Below are 17,425 nucleotides of genomic sequence, written 5' to 3' on the forward strand. Positions count from 1 at the left end.
TGTGAGGCCTCCACTTAGGTTGTTTCCTTCGAGACTGCATTTCCTTTTTCTGAATCATCACATTTCTATAAATATTGGAATCAGTTTATTAGTGTCTGTAACAAATCTACTAGGATTTTGATTAGTTATGTTGAATATATCCCAATTAAATACATATCAATATATGAAGAACTGATATCTTTACAATATTGAGTATTCAAATCTATGAAGAGCATAATCTCTGTTAATTTAGGTCTTTAATTTCATCAAAAGTTTAATAGCTTTCTGTGTAGAGGTCTTTTTTTTTTGTAAGATGTGTTCAAATATATTTTTTGTTATTTTTAAAATGTAATTGACATATTTTTCTGAATTACATCTTCTATTTATTTATTGCTGACATAGAAATGTAATCGATTTTTGTTAGCTCACATCCCATCCAGTGAAATTCACTTGTTAATAAATTCTACTATCCAATAATTTTTGTGAGAATTCTTTGAGATTTTCTCCATGCACCATCATGTTCTCTGTGAATGACAGTTTTATTACTTCTTTTCTAATTCTGATTTTCCCCTTCTATTTATATTATCATCTTGTCTCATTCCAATTATCGAAAGAAATACTTTCACTGTTTTACCATTAATTATGTTTTTTTGTGGGTTTTTGGTAAATACTTATAATGATATAAAGGAGTTTCCTCCTATTACTAGTTTTTTGAAGTAGTATCATGAATGAGTATTAAATTTTATTAAATGATTTTCCTATATCTATCAATGTGATCATATCATTTTTTTCTTTTTGCTAATGTGACAAATTTAAATGGTTTGTTTTTAAATATTAAACAGGTTTTTTGTGTTCCTAGAATAAGCTCCCCTTGGTTATATTCCATTACATGTATGTGTGTGTGTGTGTATGTATATATATATACATATATACATACAGAGAAAGAGAGAGAGTTGGATTAAATTTGCTCATATTTTGCTTAAGATTTTTCACCCCTATGGGAATGAAAGCGAGTGTTCCTTACTTTTCCTGTCTTGCAATATCCTTGTCAGGTTTTGGTTTCATGGTCCTGGCCTTGTAAAGAGTTGAGAATGTTATATCTTTTTCTGTTCTTGAGAAGACTAAGATTGGTTGTTGTTTCTTCCTTAATCGTCTAGCAAATTCACTGGTGAAATCATGTGTGTCTGGTGTTTTCTTTGTAAGAAAGTTTTAGATAATAGATTCAACTTTTTAAATGGAGGTAGAACTGTTCTCATTTTCTTGGATATGAGTCAGTTTTGGCAAGTTGTAGGTTTTATGGAGTTTGATCATTTTGCTTAAATCATCAGCTGTACTTGAGTCAGACTGTTCACTGCATTCATTATCTTTTATAGTGTCTATAGGCTCTGTAGTGGGTGACCCTTAGTTCATTCATGATGATCATAATTTCTAAAAGGGCTTCTGTCAGTACTGGCACACATAGGCTTGTTTGCCTTTCGTGTGGAATCGACATCATGATGATGATAATTTCTTTCTTTTTTCTTCTTCTTGATAAGTTTTATCAGGAGAAATTTAATTTTATGTGTTATTTTTATTTCATTTTATTACCAATTTCATTAAAATTTTCAAATAGCCAACTTTAGGCTTTGCTGACTTATTTTTATATTAAATTTTATCTCTGCTCTCATTATTTGCTTACTGCTAGCTTGAGTTTGATTTGTTATTCTCTTAATAGCTGCCTGGGATGGAAACTTATATAACTGATTTTCAACTTTCAAGTTTTTCTTATATTGGCACACATGGCTATGATTTCCTTCCAAGTTTATTTGCTTGGTTAATTTTTTTATCACACAAAAGTTGCCACCTAGGAGTTAAATTCAGTAATGGTATGAAATACAAAATCAACACACAAAAATTAGTTTTTTTCCTGTACACTATGAACAATTTAAAAAGGAAAGTAAGAAAATAATTTCATTTTAAATAATATTAAAATGAATAAAATTCTTAAGAATAAATTTAACCAAGAGATTCACATTGAAGAGCTTAATCGTTTATATTTAAAATAATTATTGATTAGAAAGGTCTTTCTTCTGTCATTTAACTATCTTCCGTATGGTTTATACACTTTTCATTCCCCCATTACTGCCCTGACAATTTTTTTGGTTGATTTTTATGTAGGATTATATTCTGATTCCCTTCTGTTCTTTTCTGTACATATTTTAGTGATTTTTCAATCTAATCTGAATAGTACCAATGTCTGAGCTTCATCAGGGATAGTTTTTGTCAATTTTATTTTTTTTTGAATGGGCCATTTTTTCCTGTTTCTTTGTACTTTTTGTGATTTTGTTGTTGTTGTTGAAAACTGGATATTTGAATATTATAACAGGTTATCTCTGGAAATTAATCTCTCTCCCTTGCCCAGGATTTGCTGGTCTTGATTTCTGAAGCCTCAGCTTACTTTCAGCCAGTGCTTTTACTGAGATTTCCTTGAACACTGAGCACTTAGACAAATACCTTTCCCAATTTTTGCAACTGGCTCTTGAGGGAGTATTCCTTTAACACTTAGCCAGGCCACTTGAAATTCTTCCTCAGCCTGTTACTTCCTGGTTACCCTGAGCATATAGACCAGCTAGTGGTAGAATTTTAGGATCTTCCCAGGTCTTTCCTGAGCATGCATCTTGTTTAGCTTTCTAAATACCCCAGTGTGCATAAGCACTTTTGAATTTGAGTGCTCTAACTTCCCAGAAAATTTCTCTCTCCAGCTTTTATTTCCAGGCTTTAGAAGGTCTTTTGTGTACCAGCTGTAATCTTTGGCCCCAGGCTGTTGCAGGTTATTTATTCACTTTAAAATGTTTTCAAGCAATGACCACTGCTTTGGGTTCCAGCACTGGCAAGATGAAGACAAGGGCCTTGAATTAGTCCTTCAGCTAGCCCCCAGACACATTGGAATAGACAAACACAGTGATACCAGATTTCAGGGCTCTTCCCTGGAAATGTGGGCTTCTGTCTGCTGCAGAGTCAGGGAGGGAGTAGGGAAGGGGCAAGTAAAAATGTCATTTAAAAAAAAATGTCATAAAGTTTTCTTACCATTTTTAAGTTGCCTTAAAAAAAAATTAAGCATTTGGTTGGTTGCTGTAAATCTTTGACTGTTTTCCAGAATTCTGATAAAGTTGGTGTGATACCTTCTGTTTGTTTTTTCAGTGATTTGTGGTATGGAATTGGGAGCTATCTACTCTGTATTTTGTTGCTGTTCCCCTCTCCACAAATTTCAATATATATATTTTTAAATAAGTTCCCATTCATTTTATTTATTTTTATTTTTGGCTGCACTGGTTCTTCCGTGTGGTACCCAGGGGCTTCTGTCTAGTTACAGCACATGGTCTTCTGTTGTTGTGGAGCTTGGGCTCTAAAGCATGAGGGCATCAGTAGTTACAGCATACGGGCTCTCTAGTTGTGGCACATAGGCTTAGTATCCCCACCGCATGTGGAATCTTAGTTTCCCAAACAGGGACTGAGCCTGTGTCCCTGCATTTGAAGGCAGATATATAACCACTGAAACTCCAGGAAGTCTCCAGGTTTTTGTATGTTAATACAAATATATATACACTTTTCAAATATATATATACACACACACTGTTCAAACATATGTATACATATGTATGAAAAAATATATGTACTTTTATTTTGAAGTAGATTAACAGAAGATTGCAAGGAAACATGCAGGGAAGTTACATACATCCTTTTCCTATTCTCCCCCAAAGTTATTAATAACATCTCATGGAAGTACAGTACAATATCAAAACCAAGAAGCTGACACTTGAAGGAACTATTTTCTCCCTCTATCCCTAATTCCTGGCAACCACTAATCTCTTCTCCTTCTCTGTAATTACTTTATTTCATCACCTGGTAGCTCGATGGTAAAGAATCCACCTGCAACACAGAAGACCTGGATGTAATCCCTGGGTCCGGAAGAGCCCCTGGAGAAGGGGATGGCTACCCACTCCAGTATTCTTGCCTGGAGAATTCCATGAACAGAGGAATCTGGTGGGCTACCATCCATGGGGTCGCAAAATCAGACGCAACTGAGCTATGAGATATTTCATTAATGCTACATAAATGGAATCAAGCAATAATTCATGTAATTCTTTTGGGATTGTTTTTTTCACTCAGCATAATTTCCATGAAGTTTATCTAAGCTGTTGAGTATCAATATGTATATTTTTAAATTGCTGAGTAGTATTGAGCTGGGAAGGATGAGGGGAAGATACAACTTTTTAAAGAATGACATAGATGTTATGGATAAGACAAAAACTGGTTAGAACCTACTAGGCCCAAGATGGTGGAAGATTCAACTTCCAGTAGACCTTGACCCTCACTGTAATACATTAGTGTGCTAAATGACAGGCATACGGTACAGATGCTGTGACAGTTCTGAGGCCAATCATAAAGGTTAAGGAGTAGGCTGTAGCCCAGTTCCTGGAAATTTCCATCTCTTTTCCCAAATAGCTGGAATAATCCTCCCACTCATTAGCTTATGAAATTACTAAGCCCATAAAAACTAAACATCTCCCATGTTTGGGTCCATTCACCTTTTGAGACTGACTGCATTTTGACTGTTAAATGTGTATCTCCCAGGGCTTCTCACCTTCTAAGACTGCCCACATTCTAAGGAGAGTGTATCTCTCTAAATAAATCTGCTTTCCCACCCTTGTGGCTCAGATGGTAAAGTGTCTGCCTGCAATGCAGGAGACCCGGGTTCGATCCCTGGGTTGGGAAGATCCCCTGGAGAAGGAAATGGCAACCCACTCCAGTACTCTTGCCTGAAGTGAGTGACTTCACTTTCTTTCACCCTTGTCTGCTGGCTTATATCCCTTATAGAAGATTAGAGAAAGAAAGTGAAAGTCTCTCAGTCGTGTCTGACTCTGTGATCCCATGGACTATACAGTCCGTGGAATTCTCCAGGCCAGAATACTGGAGTGGGTAGCCTATCTCTTCTCCAGCAGATCTCCACAACCCAGGAATTGAACCGGGGTCTCCTGCATTGCAGGTGGATTCTTTACCAACTGAGCTATCAGGCAAACCCATATCCCTTATAAGCATCCTATATTAATGTCTACTTTGTTGCCTATCACTTAGCCTCTTGCTAAATTCCTATTTCTCTAAGACATAAAGAACCTGAGCTTCCATAAGTCCTGGCACCGGGAGAGTGCTTTTAATTAAAAGACAGTGGGTTTGAGTCCCAGTCCATGGGTTCAAGACCCAATCTGAACTTTGACTGTGCACAAATCCCATCTGATGTGTGCAGTTTCAGCATTTCATGGTATGTATGTATCAGTTCATTTGGCCATGTACTCATTAAAGGATATTTGGATAATTTCTAGTTTGGTGCTCTTATACAGCTGCTATGAACATTCTGGTACAACCTCCTGTACAACCTCTGTGAAAACTGCCCAAGGACACAACTGTTGTCTGTAGATATGTTTTTAGTTTTCAAAGGAACCGCTAAACTATTTTGCAAGAGGAAATGGCAACCTACTCCAGTAATCTTGTCTAGAGAATCGCCATGGGCAGAGGAGCCTGGTGGGCTATAGTCCCTGGGGTTGCAAAGAGTCAACACGCTGAAGTGACTTAGCATGCATGCATGCATACTATTCCTATTAACAACGTATGTGTGATCCCTATCTAAGGAAACTATGCCTAACCCAAGGCCATTGAGATTTATTTCAGTTTTCTTCTGATGAGTTTTATAGTTTTAACTCATATTTAGGTCTATGATTTATTTGGGGTTAAGTGTTGAGTGAGACCCACAATAGTTTTAGGGTCTCACAAAAATGTTTTAAATCTTTAAAAACAGAAGAAAAAATAAATATACTCTGGTTGGATTAAGTAGTCTTTATACTAATACAGATGTAAAATATACTTTTAAAGTTTTTTGTGGAAGAAGGGGCCTCTGAGGTTCTTTCTGACACCAAATATGGTGGTGTCTTTCCACATTAATTCTCCAGCACCAACTGGGTATCCAACAATAAATTTTGACATTAAAGACAGGAGTAAGACCCTGATGCTGGGAAAGATTGAAGGCAGAAGGAGAAGGGGACAACAGAGGATAAAATGGTTGGAGGGCATCACCAACTCAATGGACATGAGTTTGAGCAAATGGACATGAATTTGAGCAAACTCTGGGAGATGGTGAAGGACAGGGAAGCCTAGCACGCTACAGTCCATGGGGTCACAAAGAGCTGGACATGACTGAGCAACTGAGCAACAACAACAGGAGCAAGATCAGACCCCACAGATTAAGTGCTCCGTTCCACAAGACTGCACCTATTTCAGAGGCCAGTTGCCAGTTTCATAGGCCGCTCATACTTCTGACTGACCATATTTGAGGATTCCTGCAATCCCCTTCTCAGTTTTGATAATTCCCTGAAATGACTCAGAACTCAGGAAAACACTTCACTTACATACACCAGTTTATTATGGCTTTTCCTGGTGGCTCAGATGGTAAAGGAAGCGAAACTCGCTCAGTCGTATCCGACACAAATCCCATGGTCATGTACAGTCCATGGAATTCTCCAGGCCAGAATACTAGAGTGGGTAGCCTTTCCCTTCTCCAGGGGATCTTCCCAACCCAGGAATCGAACCCAGGTCTCTCGCACTGTGGGGTGGATTCTTTACCAACGGAACTATCAGGGAAGCCCCGATTACAAGAATCTATCTGCAATGCAGGAGACTCAGGTTTGATTCTTGGGTCAGGAAGATCCCTTGGAGAAGGGAGTGGCAACCCACTCCAGTATTCTGGCCTGGAGAATCCCATGGAGAAAGGAGCCTGGCAGGCTACAGACCATGGGGTCGCAAAGAGTTGGACACGACTGAGTGACTAACACTCACTTTTCACCATTTCATTATAAAGAAAACAACACAGGAACAGCCAGATGGAAGAGATGCATAGGGCAAGGTATGAGAGGAGGGGATACACAGCTTTCATACCTTCTTCAGGCACCCCGCCTCACCTGCCAGGGCCTCCAGGTTTTCACTGTCCTCCCTCTGATCACATTTGATTTTCTAATGACCAACTCCCATCCTGAAGCTACCCAGGAGCCCCACCCTGAGTCACCTCTGTAACATAAATTCAGGTGTGATGGAAAGGGGCTTGTTATGATTAACATAAGGCAGTTCTATCACTCAGGAAATAAGGATTTTAGGAGCTGTGTGTCAGGAACCAATGTGTGTGTTTCAGTGGTGTCCGACTCTTTATGATCCCGACTCTTTGTGATCCCGTGGACTGTAGCCCGTCAGGCTCCTCTGCCCACAGGATTCTCCAGGCAAGAATACTGGAGTGGGTTGCCAGTCCCTTCTCCAGGGGATCTTCCTGACCCAGGGATTGAACTCCGGTCTCACGCATTGGAGGCAGATTTTTTACCTTCTGAGCCACCAGGGAAGCCCTCCAGGAACCAGGGACAAAATCAAATTTTATCTGTTATTATACCACAGTACCTAGAAGGCAAAAGTCCCTAGGATCAAAAAAGTCTGTGGTCCTATCAGTTGAGTAGCTTTCCAGCAGTCTTTTTGTGAAATTATGGCAGCCTGGAGTAGGGTGACGGAGAAGGCAACGGCACCCCACTCCAGTATTCTTGCCTGGAAAATCCCATGGACAGAGGATCCTGGTGGGCTGCTGTCTATGGGTTCACACAGAGTCGGACACGACTGAGCGACTTCACTTTGACTTTTCACTTTCATGCATTGGAGAAGGAAATGGCAACCCACTCCAGTGTTCTTGCCTGGAGTATCCCAGGGACGGGGAAGCCTGGTGGGCTGACTGAAATGACTTAGCAGCAGCAGCAGCAGGAGTAGGGTGATAGGGGAGACAGTGAAATGGATGGGCTTGGGATATATTTTAGACATAGGGTCAGCTGGACTGACTGATGGATTGGATGTGAGAGGTAAATGAAGCAGCAAAACCAAGGGTGACTTCCACATTTTTCGCTTGAATGTCTGGGTAGGTGATACTGCCATCCACTAAGAACACTGGGAAAAGGCCAGGATTGGGGGTAAGATCAAGGCCTTTTGCTATGGATCTGAGAAGACCATGAGTCATGAGGTGAAAGTATTAACTCGTTATTGATTGATGGATTTTTGCAGAAACTAACAACTATGGCCAGTGATTTTTATTTTGGCTGGTCAAAATCAATTCTGTTATATAAATTTATGGGTTATTACACTCACTAGTTACATCTGACACACTTGTAAAGTCTTCTTCAGCTCTGTGAGTTTCACTTTCCATATCAGAATCAATCACTCAGGTTTTTTGTCTTTACGCTGGTCTAATATTCACAGGGCCTGAATCAGAACTATATTCTGAAGAGCTTCCTCTTCTGAGACACTAGTATATATGTCACTTGGACAATCAGAAAAAGTATCTGCATAAAATTTACTGAAAAATTTATCTTCGCTCAAAATTTTGCAATGCATCATTTTTGAAAATGTTATGGTAATAAACCTGCATTTATAATATACACAGGTTGAAACAAAAACCTAATGGAGCAAAATGTGATTGATAACGGCGATCATAAGTTGTATAATGAACACTTGATCAAATTTAAGCTCTAACACTGTGATGTTAATTTTCTCATTTTCTAAAAACATCGATACAGCTCTGGTCAATAACTTTGGGTAACAAAAGACATATTAATACATCTCTGATCAATCATATTTTAAGTAACCAGTTGAATTTCTGAATCTGGGTTTTGGTGGAGTATCTGGGCTGGAGAGAAATCTGAGTGTCATCACAGATTTAGACTTAAGAGTCAATGAGATCACCTGGGGAGAGTAAAATTAAAGAGAAGAGGATAAGGGCTGAACCCTGGAGCACCACAACATTGAGAAAAAGAGGGAAAAAACAACAAATGATTTTGAAAAGGAGGCTCAGGGAGGGAACAGAAAATCAGGAAAATAAGATATTGAGGGGAGTTCAGGTGGAAAAGTGTTTCAAAAGAAAGGAAGCTTGTCAACTGTTTGAATCTGCTGGGATATCAATTTAGATAAGAATAGAGAATTGGCAATTGGCTTTGGAAACCTGGAGATCATTAGTAATCTTAATAAGCGATGTTGATGAGGGAAGTCCAAGCTGGATCAGAGTAGGCGGAGAAGAAAATGTAAAGTGAGGAAGTGGGAAAGAGCACTGTAGAGAGCTCTTCAAAAACCTGTGAATTTATGCAGTAAAGAGAACTGAGAAATTGGGCAGTTCTGGAGGAACTTTTGGAGTCAAGGAGGTTTATTTTAGATGGGAGGAGTTTCAGTATGTTTATTTGGATATAGAAATAATCTAATGGGCGGGGAATTAATGATGCTGGAGGGCATGGCAATTGTAGGAGGAACACGGAAGGTGAAAAAAGTCAGTTTCCTGGTAGAGGGACTGGCTTTCATAGGCACAGGAAAACTTATAGTAACCCAAATGTTGCCACACCTATAAGAGTAGTTTTAATTCTGAGAAGACATCTGATATCTTTTCCATCAGGTGTGACACAAAGTTTAGCAGCAACAAGTGGAGTTTAGGAGGAGGATTTTAGTAGAGAGGGAAAGGTGTGAAATAATTCTTTCAACACTTCTTAAATGTCAATTTCATGGAGAAAGCCCTTGCAGGTTTAAGTACATCTCCTTCCAACCCCCTTTTCTCTCAATGGACAATTTCTTCATTTTTGGTACTCATCACCATTTGTAATCGTATCTTTATTGGTTCAGTTGTCTGTTTCCCATGTTAGAGAACTACAGAGAGACAGGGACTTTGTTGTATTATATTTAATTTCCCAAAGTATATGTGTATATATATATACACATATATAGCCCTTATAAGCAGGGCTGGCACATAGTCGCTAAATAAATATTTGTGAAAATAAATAAGTTAATGAATGAACGTCCTCAACCTCTTTTAAGTACTAATTTGGGTAAGTCACTTTTGCTATCTGAGCTTTTATGTCTGAACATATACACCACAAAAAACTGTAATCTCTTCCCTGCCTACCTCACTGCTTCATGATGAGGATCTGAGCTAATAAACCTGGAAATGCTTCAAGTGATCCTTTAAATGTAACGGATTGTTATTTGCAGCCCACGTGAAGCCTCGCAGGTAGCAGGTGCTGAAAAGGACTTGCTGATTAGGGGAGAGGGGCATTACTGTTTGCTGTGGCTGCAGGTATAGAAACTGCAGAAGGGTTCCACAGGCCGCGGAGGGGCGGGGCTCAGGCCAGTAGCCCTCCAGCCTCGGCCTTTCCCTGGAGGCGCCAGCGGGGCAAGGACGTGGGGGCGGGGAGAAAGGGGGGGAGTAACTGTCAAACCTCCTCGCTTGGCGCCATTATTTAAATAGTACGTGCCTGTCTCGCAGCTGTACGTGCCCGGGGCGGGGCTGCGAGCGCCGGGAGCGGGGCGGAGGCCCGGGGCGGGCCGGGGAGGTGGAGGGGAGAGAGAGGACGGGCCGGGGCGGGGCCAGGCTGGCTAGAGGGGCGGGCCTAGCGGCGGCCCCCGGCGAGGTTCACTGCGCTTGCGCTGACAGACGCAAGATGGCGGACAGTGCGGAACTAAAGGTAAAGCGCAGCTCGAATTCACTTCTAATATTCGGCCGCGGAGACGGCGCCGCTTGTGCCGGGGGGGATGGGTCCGACCCTGGGGGGCCGCTCGGGCTTGACTCCACATGGGCCTGGAGTTGTAGAGAGGATCGGCGCGCCTGGCCCCAGTTGAGGGGGCCCGGCAGCGGCGGGCCGCGGGCCCCGGGTGCCTCGGGGGCGCTGACGGGTCGTCCCCGGCGTGTTATTGTTGTGGGCGCCTCTGGCGGGGGTGGCGGGGGAAGAGATCGGGAGTCCGGAGGTGGGGGCCGCGGCTGTCTCTGGGGCTCGGCTTCCTCACCTTCCAGGCAGCCTCCCCGCCCCCCGTGAGGAGCGGGGGCAGGGGATGGGTGTTCATGTTGGGGGGATTGGGAAACCTCCCTGCCGCTGCTTCCTCTTCCTCCTTTGCAGTCCCGGGCTGCTGTCAGGCGCTCTCCTCAGACCCCCGGGAACTTGGCTCTGGCCGCCCCGCCCCTCCGTGGCTCCCTGCCGCCCCCGCCCCGGACTCGGCTCTCCCCAGTTACCCGCCTGTCAGGAGGCGCCCGGGGTGCCCGTTTGTGGGCAGCGCGATCCTGGGGCCATAGAGTGGGGATGTAGGGGAGAAGCTCCAGTAAAGTTTAGTGAACCCCAGGCTGGCGTTGAGGTTCGACTGGTGGGTAGCGGGGGAGTCTGCCTGGGCGGGACGGTACTCTTTCTCTCTGATTCCGGGCAACCGCGGGGAGAAACCCCCTCGAAGGGTGTGTATTTGGAAGCAATGGTAGGTGGTGGGAAGCAGCTACTCTCCCTTCTTGTCCATCTCTTCCTTTTGGCTTGGTGTGGACGGTGAGAGGAGTCTTAGGGGGTCTCTGCACACACCATGATGGCGATGCTATAGCTGATGGAGGTGAATGGTTCGTGTTTATATCCCCCCGTTGCCTTTTGTTTGTAGGGACATCTTGCTGGCCATGTTGATTTGAACGAAATTGTCCCCTCATCCTACTTCAACCTCCAATTAAATAGAACGTTCCTCCGTTCCTCTCAACTGTACCAATTACTCACGCCTCGCGAAATTGGATGAAAGGGTGCCCCCTTTTCCCCGCTTTTTCTCCCACCCCAATCTTCTTTACCTGATGATGGCTTCTTTACCGAAGCAGATATACCACTACACAAGCAGTTGGGGGAGGGGGGTGGAACCCTTGTGATTGGATTGTGACAAATGGGGCTCCGCTTGAATAATTTTGGTTTAGTAGCAAGCAGTTTTTAACTAACGCGTATTATTTCGAGGCTCTGAACGCGATATTCCCTTCTCTGTGGTTTCCTACGTGTGAACCGAGCAGCTAGCTGGTTGTATCCTTACCCAGAGAACTGACATCGCTGTCAGACTGGAGATTGGGATATATAGTTATAAATCCTGGAGGGGAGAGTCGTCTTTTCCTAATCAGTAAAAATTATTTAAAGAATTATCTCTGTTACAATGAAACGATAACTCCTAGAACAGGCAAGCGCCAGGTTTGTTTCTGGAGAGTTTTTCAGTGGAAAGCTTCGCCGAGAGATCGTTTTTCCGAATAATTTTTCAGTGTTAACATTACAAAATTTGTATATTTAGAGTCTGCCTTTGAGCGTCATTCTTTTTAATTTACTTCTAATTGCAAATTAAGGGAGAGCAAATCTAGAATGGGTGGTTTCGTTTTTTCTAGTTTCAAACTATTGACTTAAATGAAAAAGCCCCAGGAATTTGAATATTTGGAGGTAGTTAACTCTTAAAATAAGTATACAACTTTAAGGTACATGTTTTCTGTAGTTGTAAAATGTAGTCACTATGTCGCTGTGATCTTTGCATCATAGTATTTATTTTGTTAAGAATCCTTCTGAATGGTAGCTAATCAGTTCTGCTATACGTGGACTACAGAGTAAAGCTGAAAAGCCTGTGCTGGCTATGTTGTCACTCTTGATGCTGTCCAAAGAAACTGGTATGGAAAGCACATGCTGGGAGATTTCCTCCTTTGTTCTTTCTCATTTTAAGAAAGTGCCTTTGGGGATAGATCAGATCCCTGGTGTGAGTCTTGTTAGGTAAAGTTTCTCTTTACAAAAATGAGCCTGCATCAGATAAATGCTAAACACATGGGGGGAAACATTATTTTTCTAAAACTGGTCTCCTGTTTTGCTCTCTCCAGAATCTACTTGAGTTTTTCTAAAGGAGTTTTCCCTATTATTATGTTCTGTCGTACACTGTTTTTTCCTTCAAATTGTAATAACTGCTCTTGACATACTGGTCTGTCATTGTGTGTACCAAGTACTTTGAAGAGCTGTGATAAATTGCTTAGTTGGTGATAGCTGTGTTAAATATTTTGTTTATATTTGATTGTGGTTACATTTGCTGTTTTTTTTTTTTTTAAGGGGAGGAGATGATCTTAGGAACGCCTACAGTAGTTATTTGAGAATGTGTATATGTAATTTTCTCTGCAGTAAGCTTTGGAAGATACTTTTGGAAATTATATTTTCTAAGTGGTTTTGTGTGTGTGGTTTTTGGAGGTAGATAGCATTTATTCCTAATAAGGAATGAAAAGTCAGAGTAAAAATTAAGAAAAAGTCAGATTTTTTTTAAAGTGTTAGGTGACAACACAATATTCCAATGGATTTCCAACTGTGAGGCTTAGAGTAAATACAGTGATTTGTTATCTTAATTATGAATACAGTCCATAGCAAAAAGAAATGTGGGTTGTAAATGTTTTTCCTCATGACCCATTTTAGTGAGTCCTTTTAAATCTATAACAAATCTGCAGGATCAGATGGGAAAAATGGATAGATCTGTATCTTCTGCAAGTGGAAGCTGCAACAGTTATAGATACTGCCAATAAAAATTAGATTGAGTCATACATATCAAAAAATTCTCTGTACTCATTTGTTTATGGAAGGTTTAATTTTTCATTAGGGGAATACCCATAAATGACATTTGTAAGAATGTAGAGAGTGAGCATTTTATTATCTTTAGGAGCTTAAAAGCAGGAGGGTGTGATGGCCAGATGATCTTTGAAGTTAATCTGACAGCTTCATGTAGCTTCTCTTAAAGTACTTAATGCAAAAAATATTTGTAATTTTTTTTTTTAAGGTCAGATTGGGTTATATTGCCATCTTACGTCAGGAGGAACAGTGGAAAGGAAGAAATTATCATTTAGTGAAGTAAATAATGGAATTCAAGGGGAAGAGAAATCATACTTTAAAAACCATACCTTTAAAAGTAGTATCTATACAAGCCTGTCAGTAAATTACGTTGTTGTATTCTGCCTCTCTGTTTTCAAGAACTAGTCATTTAATTTTGGTCTTTGTGGTGTAATTTGTCTGCTTTTATTTTAGATGGAAGCAAGTAAATCTGACAGTTTATTCATGAGTTTGATTTGAATCTCCATAACTTGCCTTGCTGAAGTGCCACATTTGGATGGTTTTTGTTTTAAATCACCATTTTTATGAACATTTAAAAACAATTTGTAAGACACTCTGGTTTTTAAGTATTTCATATAATAGTTTTGAATATCTCCTATTCCTCTGCTTTTTTCTCCTGGGTGATCGTATTGTCTTTCTCTTCAAAGAGTCTCTTGTAATCCCTGTTGATTGCAGTAGTGCTTAGTGGTGAGTCCATAGCTGATTAACCTTGGGTTTCTCCCGGTGAACTCCATCAACGTGCTACTCCAGGGTTCTTGCAAAGGCTTTTGAGTTCAGGGTAATTTGTACCCTTTCTTGCTTGTAACTAGGGATAAGAAAAGAAAATGGCTTAGAGTTGTAGTAGGGATGGGAAGAATTGTCTAAGCTTCTGAAAAACTGCAGTGTTTATAGTGAGATGTAGTCTTAAAAAACAAAACTGCTGGTCATTACGTCATAGAATTGGTTGTAGTGTATTCTGCTGTGGCATCAGGTACCTTGGTTTTGTTTTGTTTTTTTATATATGTATTTGAATAATACCTTATATGGTACTTCACAGTTCATAATGTATCACATTATCTCATTTTATTTTTCCATCAGTTCTTTGAGATAGGAAAGGCAGGTAGTATCTCCCTTTTATTGATAAAGTATGCCAAGAAAGGGTAAATGACTAGTCCAAGGTCATACAAATGAAAGTGGCAGGGATTTGAGCCATGTCAGTCCTGGAACCTTTGAGGGTGCCTCGCTCACAAAGAATTCTAGTTATGTTGTTGCTAATACTTTCCCTCTTGCTCTGTGCCAAGGTATTTTTGGATATTCCTTGGGCTTTTTGCAGGGAAGAGTTTGGAGTTTGTTAGTTGGAATCATAGGCATTAATTCTTGTAGATATCATTTTACTTGAGAAAACTTAAGAGAATACTGAAGAGTAAGCACAAAAATAAACAGCACCTGTAATCGCAGTACTTAGAAATATCATGGTTAGCATCTGGGTATCCATTTAGACTTTCTCTCGTAGAGCAAATGCATATGTATATTCAACACAAAAGAGAGCTCATACTCTTTATTTGTAATCTGCTGTTTTCATGGGTTGTCTTTCCAGGGTAGTCAGTAGAGGTCTCTCTGATCATTTGAGAGGTAACATTGTCTTTTATTCAGCTGATACCCTATCATTGGACTTCTCTGGTGGCTCAGATGGTAAAGAATCTGCCTGCAGTAAAGGAGACACGGGTTTGATCCCTGGGTTAGGAAGATCTCCTGGAGAAGGAAATGGCAACCCACTCCAGTATTCTTGCCTGGGTAATTCCATAGGTGGTCTACAGTCCATGGGGTCGCAAAGAGTCGGACACGGCTCGACGAACACACACACACCCTATCATTGGACAATTGGGTTACTTCCACTTGTTGCTTTTTTAAACAATGACTTGACAAACAGCCTGATACAAAAGTTTGCCAGTGTTTTATTCTAACTAAACGTATGTATTCTACAGACCATTTTTTGTGCTTCAGGAACAGTGCAAATAGTGTTTTGATTAGGTGAAGTGTTCAGTGAAGAGTAATTTTTGATTTGTTCATTGTCTATACCTTTCTTATTTCTGTTCCTATAAATCTACCAGATAAGGTTATAAAATGATGGCAGAGATAGATTATGTCAACATTATATAAATGTTCTGAATCAGAACGTTTGATAAAGTATGAAATAGATTATGAAAATAGAAATAGAGTTTGAGAATATTTGCTTTAGCTGTATTTTTAATCTCAAAGCAAAGTGTTGCCATAATATAAAATTGGTAGGTGACATTGTTTCGGGGAGGCTGTTAGAGCGAGGAGGTTCCTTTGGCAGTGAAAACATTTATCCTGTCTTAAAGAACCTTATGGGTTAAATCAGTTAATAAAAGCATGTGAATTGAGTTAAAAATATTACTTGTGCAGTATCTGAAAAGTACTGCACTGTGGAAGGAGCAGCTAATGAAATTAAAGATATGAAATTGATCAGACTCTAAATTTTGACATGTTAAATTCCGTCCTCACCTAAATCTTCAGCATTTATGTAACAAATTGTATCACTAAAATTTTTTGGAGATAGGGATAGAGAAATTTAAAAATATTAAGTTTTCCTTTGCTACAATTTAAGAAATAGTGCTAATTATTATGCACTTTTTGCTACTTTTTGCTACAAAGCGTTTGTGACTTTGTGACTACTACTTCCTTTTCCATGTCAAAAATTGTGGAACTCCTATTGGTTTTGATTCTGTCTACTCTTTGTTTCATGGTAGCACATGAAAAAAACTCCCTAAGTCTCCCCTCCCTTCAGAATTTTCTGGTAAAACTTCATTCTTAGTCATGAACTTCTGAAATTCATCAAAATGAAGAAATCCTTTTTTCCTTTTCTGCTTCACCTTAGATCAAGAAACAAAACAAACCCTTTGAACATTAGCTGGTAACTTTGAAATATAACTTTCTTAGGACTGTTGTACATGTTCCTGTTTTTAGAAACTTCATCTCTTTCTTACCTTTCCTGCTATTCTTCTCTTCTTTTACTTTCCCCCTTTGGTTGCCCAAAGGTCAGTTTTCCCCAAACACTCCTTTCATCCTGTCACTCCACTGGCTTTTCACTGAAAACAGAATAAAGTTTTAGCTCTCAGTTTGGTATTCAAGATTTTCTAGGCTGACCGCAGTACATTTTGTGTGCATGTTTTGCCTCCTCCACTGTGTAGCAAAAGTCTTTTACTTAAAGCTGGAGCTAGTTTGCGTTTTTGTTGTTGACCAGTGTTCTGCTTCGTATGCCACTCCATTTTCCCTTATCCCTACCCTGTGGACACGGACACAGTAGGTGCCTAAGATATATTTGTCAAATTGCATTCAAGATTTGTTTCTGTTAGTGAGGGGGCAGATGCATATATTTATATAACAGTCTTAATTAAGTTGTCAGTGTTCTGAGATAGGGTCATATTGTCACACTTTTTTTCATGGCTGCTTCGTAGATGAATCCAGAATAATTTATGAAGACTGTTTTCAGTTCAGTTCAGTCACTCAGCTGTGTCTGACTCTTTGCGACCCCAGGCACTGTAGCACACCAGGCCTCCCTGTCCATCACCAGTTCCCGGAGCCTACTCAAACTCTTCTTGTCCATCACTTCGGTGATGCCATTCAACCATCTCATCTTCTGTCATCCCCTTTTCTCCCACCTTCAATCTTTCCAGCATCGGAGTCTTTTCCAGTGAGTCGATTCTTTGCATCAGGTGGCCAAAGTATTGGAATTTCAGTTTCAGCATCAGTCATTCCAGTGAATATTTAGGACTGATCTCCTTTAGGATGGACTGGTTGGATCTCCTTGCAGTCCAAGGGACTCTCAAGAGTCTTCTCCAACACCACAGTTCAAAAGCGTCAATTCTTCGGCGCTCAGCTTTCTTCACAGTCCAACTCTCACATCCATACATGACCATTGGAAAAACCATAGCCTTGACTAGACAGACCTT

The 17,425-nt window shown here is 40.4% G+C and overlaps 1 protein-coding gene across 2 annotated transcripts in view; it reads left to right on the forward strand.

The window, feature by feature from the left end:
• Positions 1-10,499: 10,499 nt before the first annotated feature.
• PIAS1 (protein inhibitor of activated STAT 1) overlaps positions 10,500-17,425 on the forward strand; it is a 128,704-nt gene continuing 121,778 nt past the window's right edge. For both annotated transcript variants that reach the window (XM_060418890.1, XM_015096836.3), the window contains exon 1: positions 10,500-10,535. Coding sequence is in view for 1 of the 2 variants with exons in the window: in XM_015096836.3 (XP_014952322.1) it covers positions 10,512-10,535 (24 nt within the window). In the remaining variant the exon portion in view is untranslated. The remainder of the gene's footprint in view (positions 10,536-17,425) is intronic.

This window comes from Ovis aries, chromosome 7 (assembly GCF_016772045.2).
Source record: "Ovis aries strain OAR_USU_Benz2616 breed Rambouillet chromosome 7, ARS-UI_Ramb_v3.0, whole genome shotgun sequence".
Classification (NCBI taxonomy): Eukaryota; Metazoa; Chordata; class Mammalia; order Artiodactyla; family Bovidae; genus Ovis; species Ovis aries.